The sequence below is a fragment of the Sebastes umbrosus genome, chromosome 3 (genome assembly GCF_015220745.1).
Source record: "Sebastes umbrosus isolate fSebUmb1 chromosome 3, fSebUmb1.pri, whole genome shotgun sequence".
NCBI classification, from domain to species: Eukaryota; Metazoa; Chordata; class Actinopteri; order Perciformes; family Sebastidae; genus Sebastes; species Sebastes umbrosus.
Genome location: NC_051271.1, coordinates 24,563,946 through 24,581,938, shown reverse-complemented (window position 1 = coordinate 24,581,938; position 17,993 = coordinate 24,563,946). Strand labels below are relative to the sequence as shown.

General features: G+C 38.1%; 2 protein-coding genes across 2 annotated transcripts; one reads left to right on the top strand and one right to left on the bottom strand.

Moving 5' to 3' along the window:
- Positions 1-1,146: 1,146 nt before the first annotated feature.
- Positions 1,147-8,645, bottom strand: LOC119486031 (tetratricopeptide repeat protein 39B-like). The gene is made up of 18 exons (XM_037765931.1): positions 8,083-8,645; positions 7,687-7,709; positions 6,853-6,957; positions 6,581-6,712; positions 6,314-6,390; positions 5,326-5,455; positions 5,102-5,207; positions 4,933-4,998; positions 4,729-4,837; positions 4,556-4,623; positions 4,385-4,444; positions 4,114-4,275; positions 3,938-4,029; positions 3,735-3,855; positions 3,525-3,636; positions 3,322-3,439; positions 2,513-2,629; positions 1,147-2,344 (listed from the first exon to the last, which is right to left on the bottom strand). The coding sequence occupies exons 1-18, from the start codon at positions 8,113-8,115 to the stop codon at positions 2,230-2,232; spliced, it is 1,746 nt and encodes a 581-aa protein (XP_037621859.1). The 5' UTR covers positions 8,116-8,645; the 3' UTR covers positions 1,147-2,229.
- Positions 8,646-11,132: 2,487 nt separating this feature from the next.
- snapc3 (small nuclear RNA activating complex, polypeptide 3) lies at positions 11,133-17,831 on the top strand. The gene is made up of 9 exons (XM_037761305.1): positions 11,133-11,406; positions 12,554-12,637; positions 12,734-12,812; positions 12,924-13,028; positions 13,131-13,280; positions 13,457-13,539; positions 15,396-15,554; positions 17,212-17,319; positions 17,402-17,831. The coding sequence occupies exons 1-9, from the start codon at positions 11,168-11,170 to the stop codon at positions 17,547-17,549; spliced, it is 1,155 nt and encodes a 384-aa protein (XP_037617233.1). The 5' UTR covers positions 11,133-11,167; the 3' UTR covers positions 17,550-17,831.
- The last annotated feature ends 162 nt before the right edge of the window (positions 17,832-17,993 follow it).

Sequence of the window (17,993 nt, the reverse complement as noted above, 5' to 3'; positions counted from 1 at the left end):
GTCTACGAGAGCCGGCTGTCAATCACTCGCGAACTCCGACCAAACGGTCAAACTAGGCAGCGCTGATCTAATATGAATCAATATTATGTTACTGTAATGACTATTTCTCACCTCAAATGATTTCAGAATCATCTTGTAGTGCACGGTTTAGCTGTAAAATGAGAAAGTTTGTGACGTCGCCGCCATTGTGAAATCTGGTGAAGGAACGCCAAGTTCCGGTCACATGACCGGAGCACAGCCAATAGGAACGCTCTCTCAATGAAATTACCTGTGATTGGTCAAAGTCTCCCGTCACGGGCTAGATGTTTTAAAGCCTGAAAACAGAGCCATGATAAGGTGTAGATGTAGAGTTTATGAAAGTAGAGTTATCTCTCAGAACACTTGGATTACAATATGCTGAAAGGTTATTATGGATTCTTTTGCCCAATTATGCCAAAAATGTACTGCCTACTGCCACTTTAAAACTGTGTAATGGTCTGTTGTATATTATTTGTGACATAAAGGCTTCGTCCGAAATCACATACTATGCACTACATACCCAATATGTGTACTATTGTTCAACATACTTTTGTGTGAATACCAGTAGTATGTACCTTTTCGGACACACTGAGCAGTAATTTACATCCCCACTTCCTGAGAGCCTCATTGCTGGTTGGGTACCCCGTGCCAACCTCATGTGACCAAAACAACGATTTGTGAGAATCAAAGTCTGAATTAATTTAAAATATTCCGCCTAGCAAAGTGGAATCTTATACTTACACTTACATTAAAGCATTATTGACATAACAGAGCTGACGGTCAACATCCGTTATGAATGTTGTCGTTACTACTGCACTGCATTGTGGGATATTATGCCGCTGTAGTGTCCAGCATTGAATACTGTAATATTTCACAAGAAATAGTATGTAATTTGCGTACTATTGGTTCCATACTAAGGTTTCGGACATACTAAAATATCTAACATACTGTTTTAGCGTACTAAATAGCATGCTGGTATGGAATTTCGGACGCAACGACAGTATTTGTGACAATCAGTTTCTTAATATGGGCTGTGTGTATTTCTCTGGAATGATCGTTTATTCTTTCTCACAGCATATAGCACTTAAACCTACTTTATAATTAAAAAAGGACATGAAAATCTCACTTTTTACAATATGGGAGCTTTGATTAAATATACAAATGTATTATCGGTCAAATGTAGGCTACTCAAAATCTCAAAAAGTAGCCCTACTATGACAATTTAATGCGGTGCACATCAAGAACTAATCAGTGACACTGGCAAAACCTCCATAGTACCATTGCATATGATGTCATATATGTCTGAAAATCACATTGACACCACAGACATCAACCGTCACTCAAAATACAATAGAGATAATCAGCATTTTTCCAGGGTGCTAAGGCAAGTATATTGACATTTGTTTTCCACATTTAATCTCACACGCACTTTCCACAAAAACAAAAAAAAGGGATAGTTACCAGCCCTTATTTGTATATTTCTCCTTATATACAGGATGTATGAATGTTGTTGTTTAATCAAGGGTTCATTGTTCAAATGTATCAACACCTGGCATATGCCTTACATGTTGTGCCACCAATAAATAAAGGACATTATTTCATACATATGCTTTATTTTAGGTAATTTATCAAAAGCAGACAGTCATACTGCACAGAAAAAAAGACAGCTATTTACAAGGAGGTTGTTAACTGTAGAACAAGGCTGAATTGCACCGGAGCATACGATTTGTAAAATCATCAACATCCTTAAAATATTGACATGTTAAATTTCATAAATAGAAACAAGCAAGACAAGTGAGATGGATACCACATTATTGGAGACTTCAAAGAGCAAGACGTGTTGAATCCAATAAAAGTCATATGTTTTCCTCTCGTCCCGTCTATTAACATTTTTTCCATTCTTTACACTGCCCTGGTTCTGATAAGCTAGTGCAATTCAATGGAAATAACCAAGTCATCTTCAAGATATTCATACAAGTCGCCAGCAGAGACTACTTCACTGTTGCTCTAGATTCAATTCAAAAAATTTAAAAAACTACTCAGGGTTGCAACTCAACGTTTGGATGTAAACAGTACCTATATCAAGGAGCTGGCAGCAAGATGCCCATCTAGAAGATTTCAAGTCAGAGTTTAAAGCAGCAAATAGGGTTGAAAAATATTTCTGGTTTGTTTCTGTTTTGTTTTTTTATGATCTTCCTGCCATGGAGTCTCTTAAGCTGGCGTGCGTGATGGGGGAAGTTTGGCTGCAAAAGTGCCCATGGTGTTGAGTGCTGCGTGGATGCGGAAGTGTAGCCTTGACTCCATGTGGTAGTCTTTGTAGTTCGTCCTACAAATGAGATCACTTATCAGCTTTATTGCAGTTTATTGGGCAGACATATTTCGTCAAGGCATTTGGGGGAAGACAACATCCAGAAGAAAACTTGTTTTTTTTAAAATAAATACAAATGTGGAACTAAATGTAACCCAGGACTGTGGATGGGCTAAAAACACTTACTTGATATTTTCCATCATGGCAATGGCTGTTTTGAAGTCACCTTTCTGCTTGTGCAACAGGCCCTGCTCATACATGGTAAATGGCACCAGGTAGTTGTAGTGCTTGAGATCATGTTCACTGCAAAGAAAAATATTAAAATCACTTCAGTGGATCTATTCAGTAGTGTTCAAAAAAACAATGACAATTTTGATTTCAGTTGTGCAATAACTCAAAGTCTCAACACCAGACTGAGATCAAATTATGTAAAATATGCATCATGTTCTTCAAGACAAGGTTTATGGAAAAATGAAGAGAGCGATATAATGGCTTCGGTTCCCCATCAGAATGGGCTGTCTGATGGCAAGGTAAAGCGGTGAAAATATTCTAAATATAGCGTACACTTAAACTGATAGTGATTTTTTTTTTTTAGGTTGCTAAAATATGTTTTTCTGCTGCTCCCATCCACAGCTGCTTTACCTCGCTGTCCGTTATATCACTGTCTTCAAAGCCACCAGACTCCATTTACGAAAGCAGTAATTTTACCTTGCAGAGCGCAGGAGTACACATACAACCACACCCTAAAAAATCCAAAACTTCAAACTTGGCGTATCTAACTTTGACTCAGCTATCTTCAATTAGCTTATTTTGGTAACCTACGTCATTGCTTATTGCAACGGTTGAGATGGCGTTTCCATTTGAAAAAAAACTGAAGAGAACCCATATGGACCTGCCCACAGTTGACCAGTGTTGAGGGACAGTTCAATGTGTTATGTGTATGTTTCAGTTTATGCTTAACCTGAGAGAGTTTTGTTGCGTTTAGATGGCCTCACCTGGAAATGACATGATTGAAGCAGAGCTCGGCCTGGACCAGATGCCCCAGCTGTCTTAGACACAGGCCCTTCAGCAGCTGGACAACACACTGGTCATCCAGGTGATACTCTGACGGGTCTACACATTGAGATAAAATGCTGTTAGTTTTAAAAAAACAAAACATATTGGATAATGCGCTTTAAAGTTCTGCTGTTCTGCTCACCTGGATCCTCTCTGAGCTGCTCCTCTGCTTCCTCTAAGGTGGTCAAGATGCTTTTAGTCAACTCAGGTCTTTTGCCGACTACTGTGAAACCATTCCATACGTACATCATTTCCTGTGGGAGGGGGGGGGAGAGGGGAGGTTGTCGTCAAGCTTGAACTCATTTTAAATGTTGAGTCACTGAAAGTATAGGAGTGCATAATGTGTCCTCACCAAAGCAGGCACGACTAGTTTCACAGGGTTAGCAGAAGAGTATCGCTGGGCCTTTTTTGCTGCAAACTTCTCTGTTGGAATCGACTTCCCAGCAATCCTCAGTCTGAGACTATCCACCTGCCTATAAACAAACCACATGATTCACACTCCCTGTATGATGATTACAGAACTCATACACAAATAAAAGGTTCTCTCTCGCACACCTGAATATCTCCCCCGCATTTTCTCCCAGTTTAGTCACTTCCTCCTCTGGTAGCATGCTCAAGATGGCAGCTTTCTGGAACGCATAGGTGGCCTGCAAGAGAAGAGCAATCAGCTTGTCATATACATGAGCAGTTTTACAGCAGGGCAAAGAGAGGAAAGGTTATATATTCGTTACCTGGGACCACTTGCTCTCTTTGCAGAGCAGGTCAGCGTATCGATACGCCTCCTTCCAGTTTTGTTCGAAGGAGTAAGCCCACATCAGCTCCCAGTAACACAGGTGGTGAATCTGACGCCACTCCTCCTGCGCTGCGATGCATGCCAGGAACTTCTCCTGGGCCTGCAGAGAAACCCCACACTCATAAAGGCTTTCAGTTCTTTTCAACAACATGAGCTGCACTTTAAAAATCAACATTGAGCCACTGTAGAGCAGTTAGACCAGTACTCACAAATGTGAAGTTTCCTTTGAGCAAAGCAATTCTTGCAATGTAGAAAAGAATGAGAGCTCCCTGTGGACAAAACACACACAAAAAAATGCTATTTCACTGAGGGGGGGGGGGGGGGGGGGGGGGGGGGGCAATAAAATAGTGAAATCTGCCATTAAATTAAACACTGCTCACATTGGGGAACTTTTCAATGTAGGGCTCCAGCAGAGCTTCAGCCTCAGCGAGGTTTGCTTCACCAGTACCTGAGGGAAGAGCATGAGCAGAATAAGACTTTTCTGACAATTACAAATCCTAATATCATGAGAAAATGCTGTTTATCTACAAATAAATGAGGGATTTAAATGTACCCAGAATCACTGTAATGTAGAGATGATACATCATCAGAGTCAGGGTGCTGAGGATGGAGCGCAGGCTGTTGCCGGCTGCTCCCTCTCTCAACTCCGACAAACCCATTTCCTGTAAGATAATTAGCAAATTATCGTTACTATAGAAACACTATTAGCATATCATGAATTTTTACTGAGGGGAAAATAGTGACTGATATCACCTACCCGGTCTCCTGAGAAGCCCAAAAACTCCATCAGTCTGAGGACTCTTGATGGGAACAGAGACAGCATCTACAAAAAGAAAAGGTTAAACGTTGTTTAGGCTCATTATACAACTTAAAAGCAATACTATGTTCATTCAGCAAAAAACCCTTAATTCTACTGCATGACTCACCAGATTAAATGATCCAATGCCCATGTTGACACCACCCCTAAAATGGATGTGAGTGCTGCTCTGTTCATCTGTTTCTTTTGTGGCATTGACCAAGATCTGGCAATCCCTGGTTGGGGAGACAACATATCATTTAAAAATATAATTAAATACAATATTTTATTCATTTTCTCTGTGTCTGCTTATGGCATTGTCGTCCCAACAAAACCCCCATTCAAGCTTCTTACTTGAAAATCTGATAACTGTTTCGGATTCTCATCCCTCCCTTAATGAAACTGATTATGCTCTCATCCAGGAACGTGAGAGACGCTTTCTGCAGCAGCACTTCAGCGTAGCACAGCTCTGCGTGCATCTCCTCTGTTGAGAATAAAACATCACATGCTGATGGTGAAAAAAACTTTTCAAAAGGTGCAAAAAAATTGTTAAAAGACAATACACATTGACATTTTATATTACAGGCTGCATTACACTGCATTCTCTCATATTGTTACTGTGAACTTAAAACTAATCTGTGCCATGGGGTGACAACAGTAATGGATATAAAAGTTTGTAGGAGAACAAAAGAATACTTTATGTGTGCAGGCCCAACTGTAACCACACTTACTTTTTGTGCTACTCATTTACGCAGATGTTGACTGATCCTGGTAATTTCTGGCTAAATGGGTCATTGCTTAACTTGCTATGCAAATTAATTTCCTGTATGTCAACATGGTGATCATGTCATACAGGATCAAGTATGTATATTTTTACGACCCCTCCCTTTCTTTACGCCTGCACTGCACTAACCTGTCTTCTTTTGCAGTCAGGGAGAGACTGTTACTCAGATTAAATGTAAACCTTTTCACTGTCGCTGCTAGGCTTCACGCCCTCTTGGTACCAACAACTTGGTAAAATATCTTCAAAATTAACAGAAATTACATTTGAAGTGTAAACCTTTTTAGAGCAGCAACAAATTGGTCAAAACAAATTAACAGGAATTAAAATTCCAGTATATTTTGTATATAGTATAGATTTGAATAGATCGGGCCCATTGTCACTGATACCCGATCCAGCTATCTGAGTCAGTATCGGCCTGAGATCCCTAGATACAATTAGTCTCCACACCCTATGTTCACCTTCTGTATATATTATCGTATTTATTTCTAATAAAACAATTAATTGGCACTTTAACATGGCTTGTCTCCCCTCCTTACAGTCTGTAAGCTAATCACTTACCTTCTGTCAGGTTGTCAGCTGGTTGTCTGTACCACAGGCTGGTTAAAGTCTCCATTAATCCAACTTTCTTCCGAAATCTAAGTTAAGGAACACACAAAGTATGGTGCCTATTTAATAAAGACAATTTCTGCAGCATGGTGTCTTAACTCTTTATGACGAGGTGATCAATGAATTCTTCTGTATATGACTGTAATTTTATTACTCGGGAATGTACCACCATTGTTGAAGTAGGAGCTTAAATCCTAAATGTTTATGAAACTTCCATACCTTTGGCATGTCTGCAGGGATTCCCTCAGTGACTCCATGGCAGCATCCATGTCCTTTGGGTCAAAGGTCATGCCTGCCTGCATCACCAAGATGCTGCTGTAGCCCATTGCGTGGTACATGCTCTGACTCTTCCTGAAAGGGACAAATGCAATGATTTTTTAAAAACTGCGTATTCCAAGTGTGAAATTAAAACAATTAAATTAGAGTACAACCAGCAGTGTGAAACAGCTGGACACAAAGATGCAGAGTCAGCTGGAGATTGTGTGACTCACCAGGGTTTTAAGAGAGCCAAAGCATCGGAAAACCTGTTGTTCAGAAAGAGGTCAAGGGCGCCGCAGCATTCTTTCAGTGCAGCCTCTAAATCCATTTCAGGTGATCTGAATGAAAGATTGGCAAATTAATCGACGCTTCTACTTCCCAACAGACATACATACATGTGACATCAAGTTGTGCATAAGTATTTGGGAGCACAGGAGTATCAAAGACAAAGTGGCACTCTGGAAAACTTCAGGCTTAACTTCCTCTTAGTCTTATGAGATGAGATGTAAAATGTATAGCATGTTAAAGTATTAAAGTAGAGTATGCTGCACAATTAATCAATTTTATCAAAATAACAATATGGCCTACTTTAATTTTCAAATCGCAGGATACGGAGGAAATCGCAATCTTTGTTAAAAGGTGAATTGTCAAAATATCATTTTAAATTGAATATTGTGGTGCTGCAGAGATGTCCTGGCCTACACATCATATTCTACAGACTTAAGAAAACATCTTTGTTTGGTACAGATCCTGGCAAAAATCACACCATCACTTAATTATGTTTTTCAATGAAAACGAGAATAAGGATGTAAAAATGATTATTCCCTTTAATATCACAATATCACAGTATCAGTGAGATATAGCTGACCTCTAGTGGTTGTGAGTGTGTAGTGCATTACAATGAGTGGATTTCATCATAAGACAGACCCATTTGCAAGGATAAAGGATATTTCTAGGATTCTCTGTGATTCCTAATTGCCCGATTATTATTTACATTAGGTGCCAATCATAGAAAAACATGCACAAATCCCTGTAAAACCTATAAAAATAAACTTAATTTCACTTACTCACTGATTCCGTTTAGCTCCACCTGAAAAAGGGGGAAAAAAGAAGAACAAAAAAATCAAATTTTATGCCAGTATTTAAAGTGAAACTGGAGTCTTGTGATCTTTAAACTGTCTGGTGAGAGCCTGCTTAAAATGCCATTTTATAGCTTATTTAATTTATTTCAAGTAGAGTCAAATGTGACCACATCAGACCTCTGAACAAGATGCATTAAGGGAATAACAATTTAACTTACTTCCTCCCACCCTCCTATCTTACACATGAACGATTCAATTAAGAATTAAGAATTAGAATAAATTAAAAATAGCTGAAATGAATAAAAAATTGTTAGAAAACTCAAACTCTGGCCATTAAACACCTGTAGGCCTGGAGCAGTTACAGTGAAACATATAACCTACCTGTTGCAGTAAATTGTCTTTATTCGTCTCCATTTGATGCTTGAATTTGAGTCAGATTACAAGGAGCTGATGAAGAGCCTCGGTGTGTGTCCTGTCTGTCCTCTGTGGGAGTGGGAGAGCTCTGAGATCTTCACTTGCAGACAAAATGATAGTTTGGCCTCCCAGGATATTTATAAGTTCAGGAGTCGGGAGTGGTCTTGATTTGCGACGCCAGCCCTTAAATCTCTCTCTGAAGTTGACAACCCCCTGCACTTTGATGACCTTACACAAGGACTATTTATATCCAGACTTTATAAGCTCATCTAATTTATTGATCAAACAAACTGGTGCACGTGGAACCAACTAATGTGCGTCAAAGAGCACTAATTGTATCAGCTGGATGGAATTATGATTGTAGTTCAATAGCCTGATTGTCTTGGTAGGAAGTGTAAAACTACTTTTGTAGAAATGAAAATGGAAGAAACTGTCGACTACCAGAGATTAGTGCGATGCAGCTGCAGCAGCAGTCACTGTGATGACACGATCAGGTGCGCAGAACAACACCTGGTGAACAGGTGGTGGATGGAACAGCCTACTACTCACCTCTTTTATTTAGGGAAAACTACCAATACAACAATGTGGAAATATACGAGTAAAAGTCAAAGTCCAAAAGTATCATCAGCAAAACGTAGTTAAAGTATCAAAAGTAAAAAATAGGCTTCTCGTTGAATAGAACATATCAGATTGTTAATATTGATGTGTAAGTACACTGTTCCCAGTAAAATAACAGTAAAGAACTGGCAGCAGGGTTTGCCTTTATGTTACTGTAAAATTAACATTATTATACTGTCGCTGAAATTTACAGCTTTGTACTGTTAATGAAAAATACAGTTTGAACTGTTTTTTTTTTAATTAATTTCACAGTATTTTACAGTTAATTTACTGTTTAAAGATACATTTTATCGCTGTTTTTCACCTTTCTTTTACATTATCTTACTGATTTGTTTTAATGCACTATTTAGGTTGTATTTTTTACATACATTTTAATAAACATAATTTTTTTGCCTAGAGGAATAGTCTTAGCAGGTTACAGACAGAGGAATAGTCACACTAAATACAATTAAAGGCACTTAGGAAAAAGGCTATAATAGACTTGTTGACACTTTTCCCAAAATGTCTGTCTCTAGCTGGCTACAAGCACAGAATGCAAACCATAACAACATGTGAGTGAAGAACAGTAAAGCTAATTCACTGATTTTACAATCATGTACAATGTACAAGCCTCACCTGTGCAGATCAGGTCCCAGAATTAAAACATACTGCATGAAACTGTTACTGATGATACTTTAGACAGTTGATCTGCAGTAAAGTGCTGATTTTTAAGAATGCATTATAGTTCAGTTAAAAAACAGCCTATGAGCATAATTTAACAGGTTTTCTTTTGTATTAACAGTAAAGCACTGTTTTTAGCAATAACAGGTTAATACTGTTGAAATCCTGCTGTAAATTAACAGCAATTGTTTACAGTGTAGTAATTCCAGCTGTCAGGTAAATGTACTGGAGTAAAAGTACAATATTTCCATCTGTAGTAAAGTAGAAGAATAAAGTGTCAAAAAAGGAAATTTCTCAAAACTTGAATAAAAAGTTAACACCACAGGGAGAAACAAGGGAGAGTGGAAGTATCATCACCATCACAAATGACAATATGCCTTCTGGGACAAATTCCTCGAGCTGCTCTCTGTCCAGTCAGTACTGGTTTAACCCCACTCTGACAGCACAAGGGCTGTTTTACGTAGTTTGGTTACCATTTCTGGTTACGTGCGTGCATGTGATGACCCTGCCTAACTATTTATTTCTGGTGGTTTGGTTGTTTCCGCTGCTGCACAGCACTCTTTAGTGTCTATACTCCTTTCAGCATCTTTATGACGCTTTCACTTTTAACACACGTCATAGAAAGGATGTGAATGAGCATTAGTTTTAAAAAGCGTACACAAGCAAATGGGGCATCTTATGATAGGTTACATTCTGTGCTGGGGTGGATTTTCCATTTCCCTTATTTTTGCACTATTGTAAAGAATGAAAAAAGACAATTCTTCCAAATACATTTTTTTCCTGGACACAATTAAGTTTTTCTTAGTCTATTATACCTCCTATCTGGTGCTAACGTATGAATGTGATTAACACATCTACCTACTATTGCCTTCATTCTTCATATAGAATATTAATATGATGATTAAATAAACCATTGAACTTACTTGTAACTCATATAGTCTATTTTAACCACAAGGTAGCTCAATCAAGACGTCTGTCTTATGGTTGATAAAGGGTTTATTGCTGACTTACGAGGATGAAACCAAAAACCACGGAAAAAAATATATTTAGCAGTAAAATATATTTTCATATTTTTACTGAAAAAAATAAGGAAACTCGTTTAATATTTTATTTCATATTTAGAGTATATATTTAGTCATAAAATCAGTAGGATGTGGACAATGTGGGTATTGGGTGACTTTTATGTAATAGCCTATCATATATAATATATCTTACAATAATAATGATAATAATAATAATGTATTAAAAATCTTTAAAAGGGAAATATATATATATATGTATTTGTATATGTATATATGTATATATATACATATATATGTGTATATATATATACATTAACACATATACATATACATATATATATCTATCTATCTATAGATATAGATAGATATATCTATCTATCTATATCTATAGATAGATAGATATATCTATCTATAGATATAGATAGATATATATCTTAATTTTAATTGCCTGCTGCTCTTTTTTAAGTATGTGAAGTGCATTTTGTAAAATCAGGAGAAAAAAAATCGATTACAATAACAATAATAATAACAATAATAATAAATAAAAATAATAATAATAATAATAATAGTGATAATAATAATGCATTAAAAATCTTTAAAAGGGAAAATATATATATATATATATATATATATATATATATATAACCTGTCCTCTGGTAGTTTTGAAGCCTTCAAAATGGCCCGTTGCCACTTGTCTTTAAAACTACATTACCCATGATCCTCAACGCTCAGATGTAGTCATTGAGGAAAACATGGCGTCGCCAGCAGCAGCAGCAGCAGCAGAGCCGAACACAAACATCCCAGACTATGAGTACACTGATGTTAACACCAAAGTCTTTCACATCGGCTCCTTCAGAGACGAGTGGCTGAACAGACTGAAGCCCAGTGAGTACTCCTACCAGGAGGAGGACGAGGACACGTTTGATGCTGACTTCTCCAGAGAGATGGGGATCAGCAGTGAGACGCTGACTGACGTCAAGTCCATCTGCAGGTAACGTTACTCCAACGTTACTCCAACGCACCGACGTTACATAACCGGTTAGCGATCATTATCACCAGGTTTCACACTGCAAACATGAACATTGTCTCATGAAAACGTTTCCTCTAGTGGCGTCTTCATTCTTCTGTCTTTCTGCATGTAGTAATGTGTATAAAACATCACCAAACTGCACTAAAGCACTACTACTACTTAATTGGCCAAGTATTTGTGGTGGAAGAAGTAACGCTACTCAAATTCAGCAGCACACAGCCCAACACAGTGTTGAAATACTCTTTTACACGTAAAGTACAAAAGTAAAATTACTCATTGTGCAGAATGGCCTTAGTTTAGTTTAGTTTATTTGATATGGACATCATAGTAGCATTAGAATTGTACCTACATTTAATTGTCTACCTGCCCACAGGAGGCTTAAAACAAGTTAAAATAGAGAAACAAATAAATAAATAAATAAACAAACACAAATACATACACAAAAATGCAAAATGCAGGTGTCTTTTGCACTATCCCCTTTGCTGCTGTACACTGCAAATGTCCCCACTGCAGGACTAATAAAGGAATATCTTATCTTATCTTATCTTATCTTATCTTATCTTATCTTATCTTATCTTATCTTATCTTACAGGGGTGTTAGGTGTGAGAACAATGGTCAGGTACTGCTGGTTAGTTCATGAATTTCACTAAGGGATCAATACAATCTTTTCCATAATATATCATAATTTATTTATTGATTATATTTTTACTAAATGTAGTGGAGTAAAACAGTACAATATTTCCCTCTAAATTGTAGTGGAGTAGAAGTATAAAGTAGCAGCAAATGGAAATACTCAAGTAAACTACAAGTATCTGAAAATTACAGTACTTGAGTAAATGTACTTTCCAAACATATAGCTTTTATGCAAATGCAAGTGGACATGAAAATAAAACACAGAGGTGGTTGTGTGTTGACTATGTTTTGGTATTGCAGTGTTTTTTGCACAGGACTTGTGATGTAAAGCTGGTTTTGCACACTGCTTACTGTGCTACAGTATACTGTAACAAAGGAAATAGTATTTTGTTAGTCAGTTAAATGTTTTCTCGCCATAATTGACCATGTTTGCAAACTAATAACATTACATTGTTTTCATATTTTCCTTTCAAGTCTCGATTCCCTTCGTTGCCATCCTGAGGATGAGCAGCCTGATACAGACGTTGTTCCTCCAGATGCAACGCTGAAGACGCTAGTGTATGACTCCTCCTCGACTGTTACGATTTATATTGTGTCTCGGATAAACCAACAGCATGTAAACAAATGAAATGCGCTGTGATTTGTTTTTAACAGACAAAGAAAAAGGAGACAGGATCACAGAGCGACTCTAAAAGTCAGCAAGAATAGACACGACCTCTACGCTGATGAACTGGTGGGTCCATTAGAACATACAAGAGATATTGTTCTGTTTGACAGAGGAGGTGCCCGACATGTGCAACCTCTCTTGTATCTTAATATAATATAATCTCTGTGTGATTTCCAGGGGCGTTTGACTATCGGTAGGAAACCAGAGTCAGTAGCTGACTTGGTCCCTGAAGGAGAACTCATTCTAACCATCAACGTCTACTACCCGGCTACTTTTGAGAAAGTGAGCTTTCAACTCTCTCAGGGTGCCAGAAACCCTCCATATATATGACCGTATGTTGTTCTCCATGGTACTGACATTTCCCTTCCACCTTTACCCCCTCAGTTTTGCTACGTCAGACCCCACATAAGTGTGCTGATGACGGGCTCCCACAGCTTGGCAGAGCTCAGGGACGCCATCTGCTGTGTCAGCGACTTGCAAGTGTGCGGAGAGTTCAGCAACACGCCGGACATGGCTCCAGAATTCATCAGCAAAGTGAGCATACGTACAGTTCATTTGAAATTGCAAGCAAGAGGTGAACATAATAATAATTATGTAACGCTCAATTTAAGAATTTTATATCAAATGTATGTATTGTATGGTAGTAATTCTGTCAATATTTGCACACAAGACCAAACCTGGTGGTAATATTTTCATGTTTTCTGTTTCAGGATCATTACAAGTCGGCTTTCTTTTACTTTGAAGGAGTTTTCTATAACGACATGCGATACCCTGAGTGTCAGGACATCAGCATGTAAGTTTTACCTCCTGATAACTTGAATGATTGGTTAAGCCAAACTCCTCTCCCTGTATATAGCTGCTGAAATTCCTCTTTGCCATATAAAGGTCCAGTGTGTAGGATTTAGGGGGATCTATTACCAGAAGCACAGAACAGACAAACCAATCACTGGCTCTAGAGAGGGTCTTTAGCGAAGCAGTATTAAGTTGGTTACAATTTACAACCTCACTGCTAGATGCTACTAAATCCTACACACTGCTCCTTTAAAGGAATAGTTCAACTTTTTGAGACTTTCACTTATTCCAGGGTTTATGCTAGACTTTTTTTTATTGACGGCCAATATGGCCGTTAATATTCCAGAAATCCGGCCAATGGAACAACAACCGGACACATGTGTTTTAAAAAGCCATATAACAGCCTACATTTGACATAACTTGAAAATAAGTTAAATGAAGAAACCGTCTATAAAATAAAATAATAGATTGGTCGGTCCAATATCTTCGTTTGTCAAATTCAAAATAGTGTTCTGTGGCTCGTAGGGCTGTACGTACCGAATAGTATGAAGCTTCATTCATTGACATTCAAATTATTATTAATACCTTACCGAAACAGTGCATGCAGTCCACCGTCTCTTCCCCTTTCTGTCTCTCTCTCAAGCACGCACACACTCAAAGCGAGCGCGGTGCCACGCTCCTTGTCTCTAATTATCTCAATCCAAAAGTCAAAATGTATTGAAGAAACATAGATCTTATATTATATTATATTATATAAATAATTATTTATATCATCATTATAGTGGCTTGGTTTGAGCCACTTTGTTTATTTTGCATTTGCACAGTCAGCTGGCTGTGTATGAAGACCAGAGCACACGCAGAACGAACAGCCAGCGGATGGTGATGAGACATTCGCTGAATTTTACAAATAGTATATTGGATTAGAATCACAGCAGAGGCATATAAACTTTTGCATAATATCATTTTATATTTAAGTTGTCTTGGCAACATATCTTATAATATTAGGCTATTTAATATGCTATTAATTTATTAATTTATTTGGCATATTTCCCAATGAACATTTTGGCTGTTGATCATTTAATCTGCCGGACAACGACACGTGATACCGGCTAACGTAGACCCTGACTTATTGACTTTCTTTCACGAGCTACTGCCAGGAGGTGATTATCTTAGCTTAGCATAAAGATGGGAAGCAGGTGGAAGCAGCTGGCGTGGCTCTCTCCAAACGCTCTCCAAAGTTTAAAGCAAATCATTTAATCAAGTTTCTTAGTCAAATAAATGATTATTCTGAGGGAACTGAGCATTATATTCTGGTGGTTTTATGTAGAACATTTGCCTACATTATAACCACAATTTGTAATGGCATAATCATATTTGTGTTGATTTGAAGTTTACACCCTGAATGTGCAAGAAGAACGTCGCTTTCTTTTTAAACTTTTCCACATAATGAGTCTAGGACCTATGAACCCTCATCACAATGTCTTACCAGGTGTCTGTTAACAGCCAGTGTGCAATAATACAATATCTACAGGCTCATACTGGAGGGCAGGCCATGAGCTCAATGGACAAAAGTTCAACCTAAATCTAAATCTAAGCTCTATTGTGAACACTGCAGCTTATGCAATCAGCTGCTGATGGCAGCGTGAATGTCTTTGCCTACTGGAGTTACAGCCCAATTTACTGAAATAATGAATCATGCTTTTAAGCAGAGCAGAGACAGCGGTTAGACATATTTGGAGCAGAACATTGAACTTCCACAGCCTAGGTATCGAGCTATGAGAAACTGGAAGTTTCGTGTCACATGTAACTTTAAAATGAACAGATACAGTATGTCTTCGATGTGTGTTTATGATGCAGGACTACCATTGAATGGGCAAAGTCTCGTAACTTCCCGTCCTACAGCCAGGCCAAGATGGAGGACACACAGTTCATGGATCTGAAAGTGAAAGTGGGCTTCCCGTACCTCTACTGTCATCAGGGAGACTGCGAACATCTCGTCATCATCACAGACGTCAGGTCAGTGCCGTGTGGTTTTTTCCTCATTCTTGTTCAACAGCTGTTCAATTCGATGATCCGGCTTCTTTGCAAGACCCGCCCAACCTCTTACTAAATACTGTAATAAATATGAATTCTACTGTCCCATAGCAGAAATAACTATCATATCTCATGTGCGGCTATTTACCAAAATGACATAAGACTTTACTCTACTACCCTAACTTATATTGTTTTATGATTTGTATTTTATGTTCTGCTTTAATCATGTTTTTATATTCAAATATACATTATTGTTTTTTTAGTATCTTATATTATTTTGATATAGCCACACTAGCGGTATGGCTCTTTTGTTCATACTTAAATGTCTCAACAACTGTTTGATGGATTGCCTTGAAATTTTGTACAGACATTAATTTCATGGTCCCCCGAGGATTCATCCTACTGGCTTTGGTCATCCTGTGTCTTTTACTCCAGTGCCCCCAGCAGCTCAAATTGTTCACTTATCCAGTGAAATATCCAATAAGATTAATTTGCACAGAATTTGGTACAGAGTAGGGCTGTCCCGAATACCACTTTTTGGGGCTTTGATACTTGAAGCTTTGACAGGAAGTGATTCACTACAGGCTTTACGTTACAGAAATTGGGCTTGAGCCCCGGTAAGCCTGTGCATTAAAACGGGGGTTGGAGGGGGACCACAACAACAATAACAACAACACGAGCTGTTAAACTTTCCTCAAACTTCTGAAATTTGGCACAAACTTCCACTTGGACTCAAAGATCAACTGATTAGATTTTGGTGGTCAAAGGTCAAGGTCACTATAACCTTACGTCTATCCCATTCTTGTGAAAGCGACATCTCAGGAACGCCTTTAGCGAATTTCTTCAAATTTGGCCCAAACGTTTATCTTTGTAGCCATAACTCAAGAGATCATATCCTAATAATGACAATTTCACACAAATGTCTATCAGAATAAAATGAAGTGGTGAAATTTTGGACAGACGTCGATGTAAACTGCAACTTGACTAGTTGGCGAAGGCATACAACCGCGAGGTGGTAATTCTAGTTCATTAATCAAACCTAACGCATACCTGTTTACCTACATTTATTTGTGCAGCTTGCTCATCACAACAATGTCAGTTCTTTTCTTTACTTGCTGTACTGCCAATATGAGATACAGCTAGACACATACTTGTACAAGTACAAGGTTCATTCATGAACTTCATAAAGCTCTGTCTGTGAAGTACAGACTTGCCACATCATAAAATACCGATGCAGCTATCCAAGGTCCTTTTATCCATGAATTATGTGCTTGTTTTGAGTTGGAAGCACATGCTGTATGGAAAATGTCATGATCAAACCCCTGATCATACCCTCCTCTACCTAAATAAACTATACCACCACAGCAATTATATATAGTGGTTTGATTAATGCCACATAGCCTGCAACATGATGCTTTCTGAATCTCTGTATTATCAGCACAACCTTTAGAAATAAAGCATTTGGTTGTCAGACAGGATCTGACTGCTCTCACAAGACTTTATAGCACTAATCGATGAGTAAATGTCTGAGCCGATTTACTGTATGCATGAAAGCAGTTCTTAATATCACACATGTGAGACAAATCTGTGTCCTCATCACTCACTCTTAAAAAAAAAATGTGCCTGGTCCTCTTTACAGACTGACCCATAAGAACGACTGCCTGGACAAGAAGCTGTATCCACTCCTCACACACAAGCACAGGGTCGCCACCCAGAAGTGTGCCGTCTGCCATGTCTTCATTGGAAGGTGCGTAAAGACCAGTGATGCATACACAGCTTTGTGTATTCTCAAACTGTGAATACAAGTTTAACATCCTCACTCCTTCCAGATGGTTTACTACCAACGACCAGTTTGCTCCGAGCGACCCGTGTCTCTTCTGCGACAAGTGCTTCCGGATGCTGCACTACGACGCCAAAGGCAACAAGGTGGGGGATTTCCTGGCCTTTCCCTTTGTGGACCGTGGTGCATTTAACTAGCCCTTTTCTTTGGATCAGATCACTGATTTAGTTCTGTATAATACAGTTAAAGGTTTTATATTTCAGAGAGAAATGTTTTGACATTTGAGAAATGTTTTGACATTTGGGAAATGTACATTTTGTTTAAAAGAAACAGTTTTTGGACAATTATGTTGTCTTGTTTGAAATAAACGGTAACATTTACTGGAAAATGTGCTTTACTGAGCTGTGAATTTCTTCATGTGAAAGCTTGTTTGCATTGTTTAATTTGTAAATTCATTAAAAACTTATATGTAATCATTACTAAGCAGTGGCATCATGTTTGATTTTCATGGTTGATCAATCTGTTGATTATTTCCTCCATTAATGGATTAGTTGTTTGATCTATAAAATGTCAGAAAATGGTGAAAAATGACGATGAGTGTTTCCCAAAGCCCAAGATGACGTCCTCAAATGTCTTGTTTT

Bases quoted from the DNA above. Each gene is read 5' to 3' on its own strand.
- LOC119486031 (XM_037765931.1), bottom strand. From the start codon at position 8,115: ATGGAGACGAATAAAGACAATTTACTGCAACAG. The intron at 7,710-8,082 runs GTAGGTTATATG...CCCCTTTTTCAG, and splicing joins AAGACAATTTACTGCAACAG to GTGGAGCTAAACGGAATCAG. The intron at 4,030-4,113 runs GTAACGAATATA...CTTCTCTTGCAG, and splicing joins AAGAGAGCAAGTGGTCCCAG to GCCACCTATGCGTTCCAGAA.
- snapc3 (XM_037761305.1), top strand. From the start codon at position 11,168: ATGGCGTCGCCAGCAGCAGCAGCAGCAGCAGAGCCGAACACAAACATC. The intron at 12,813-12,923 runs GTGGGTCCATTA...TGTGATTTCCAG, and splicing joins ACCTCTACGCTGATGAACTG to GGGCGTTTGACTATCGGTAG. The intron at 13,540-15,395 runs GTAAGTTTTACC...TTTATGATGCAG, and splicing joins GAGTGTCAGGACATCAGCAT to GACTACCATTGAATGGGCAA.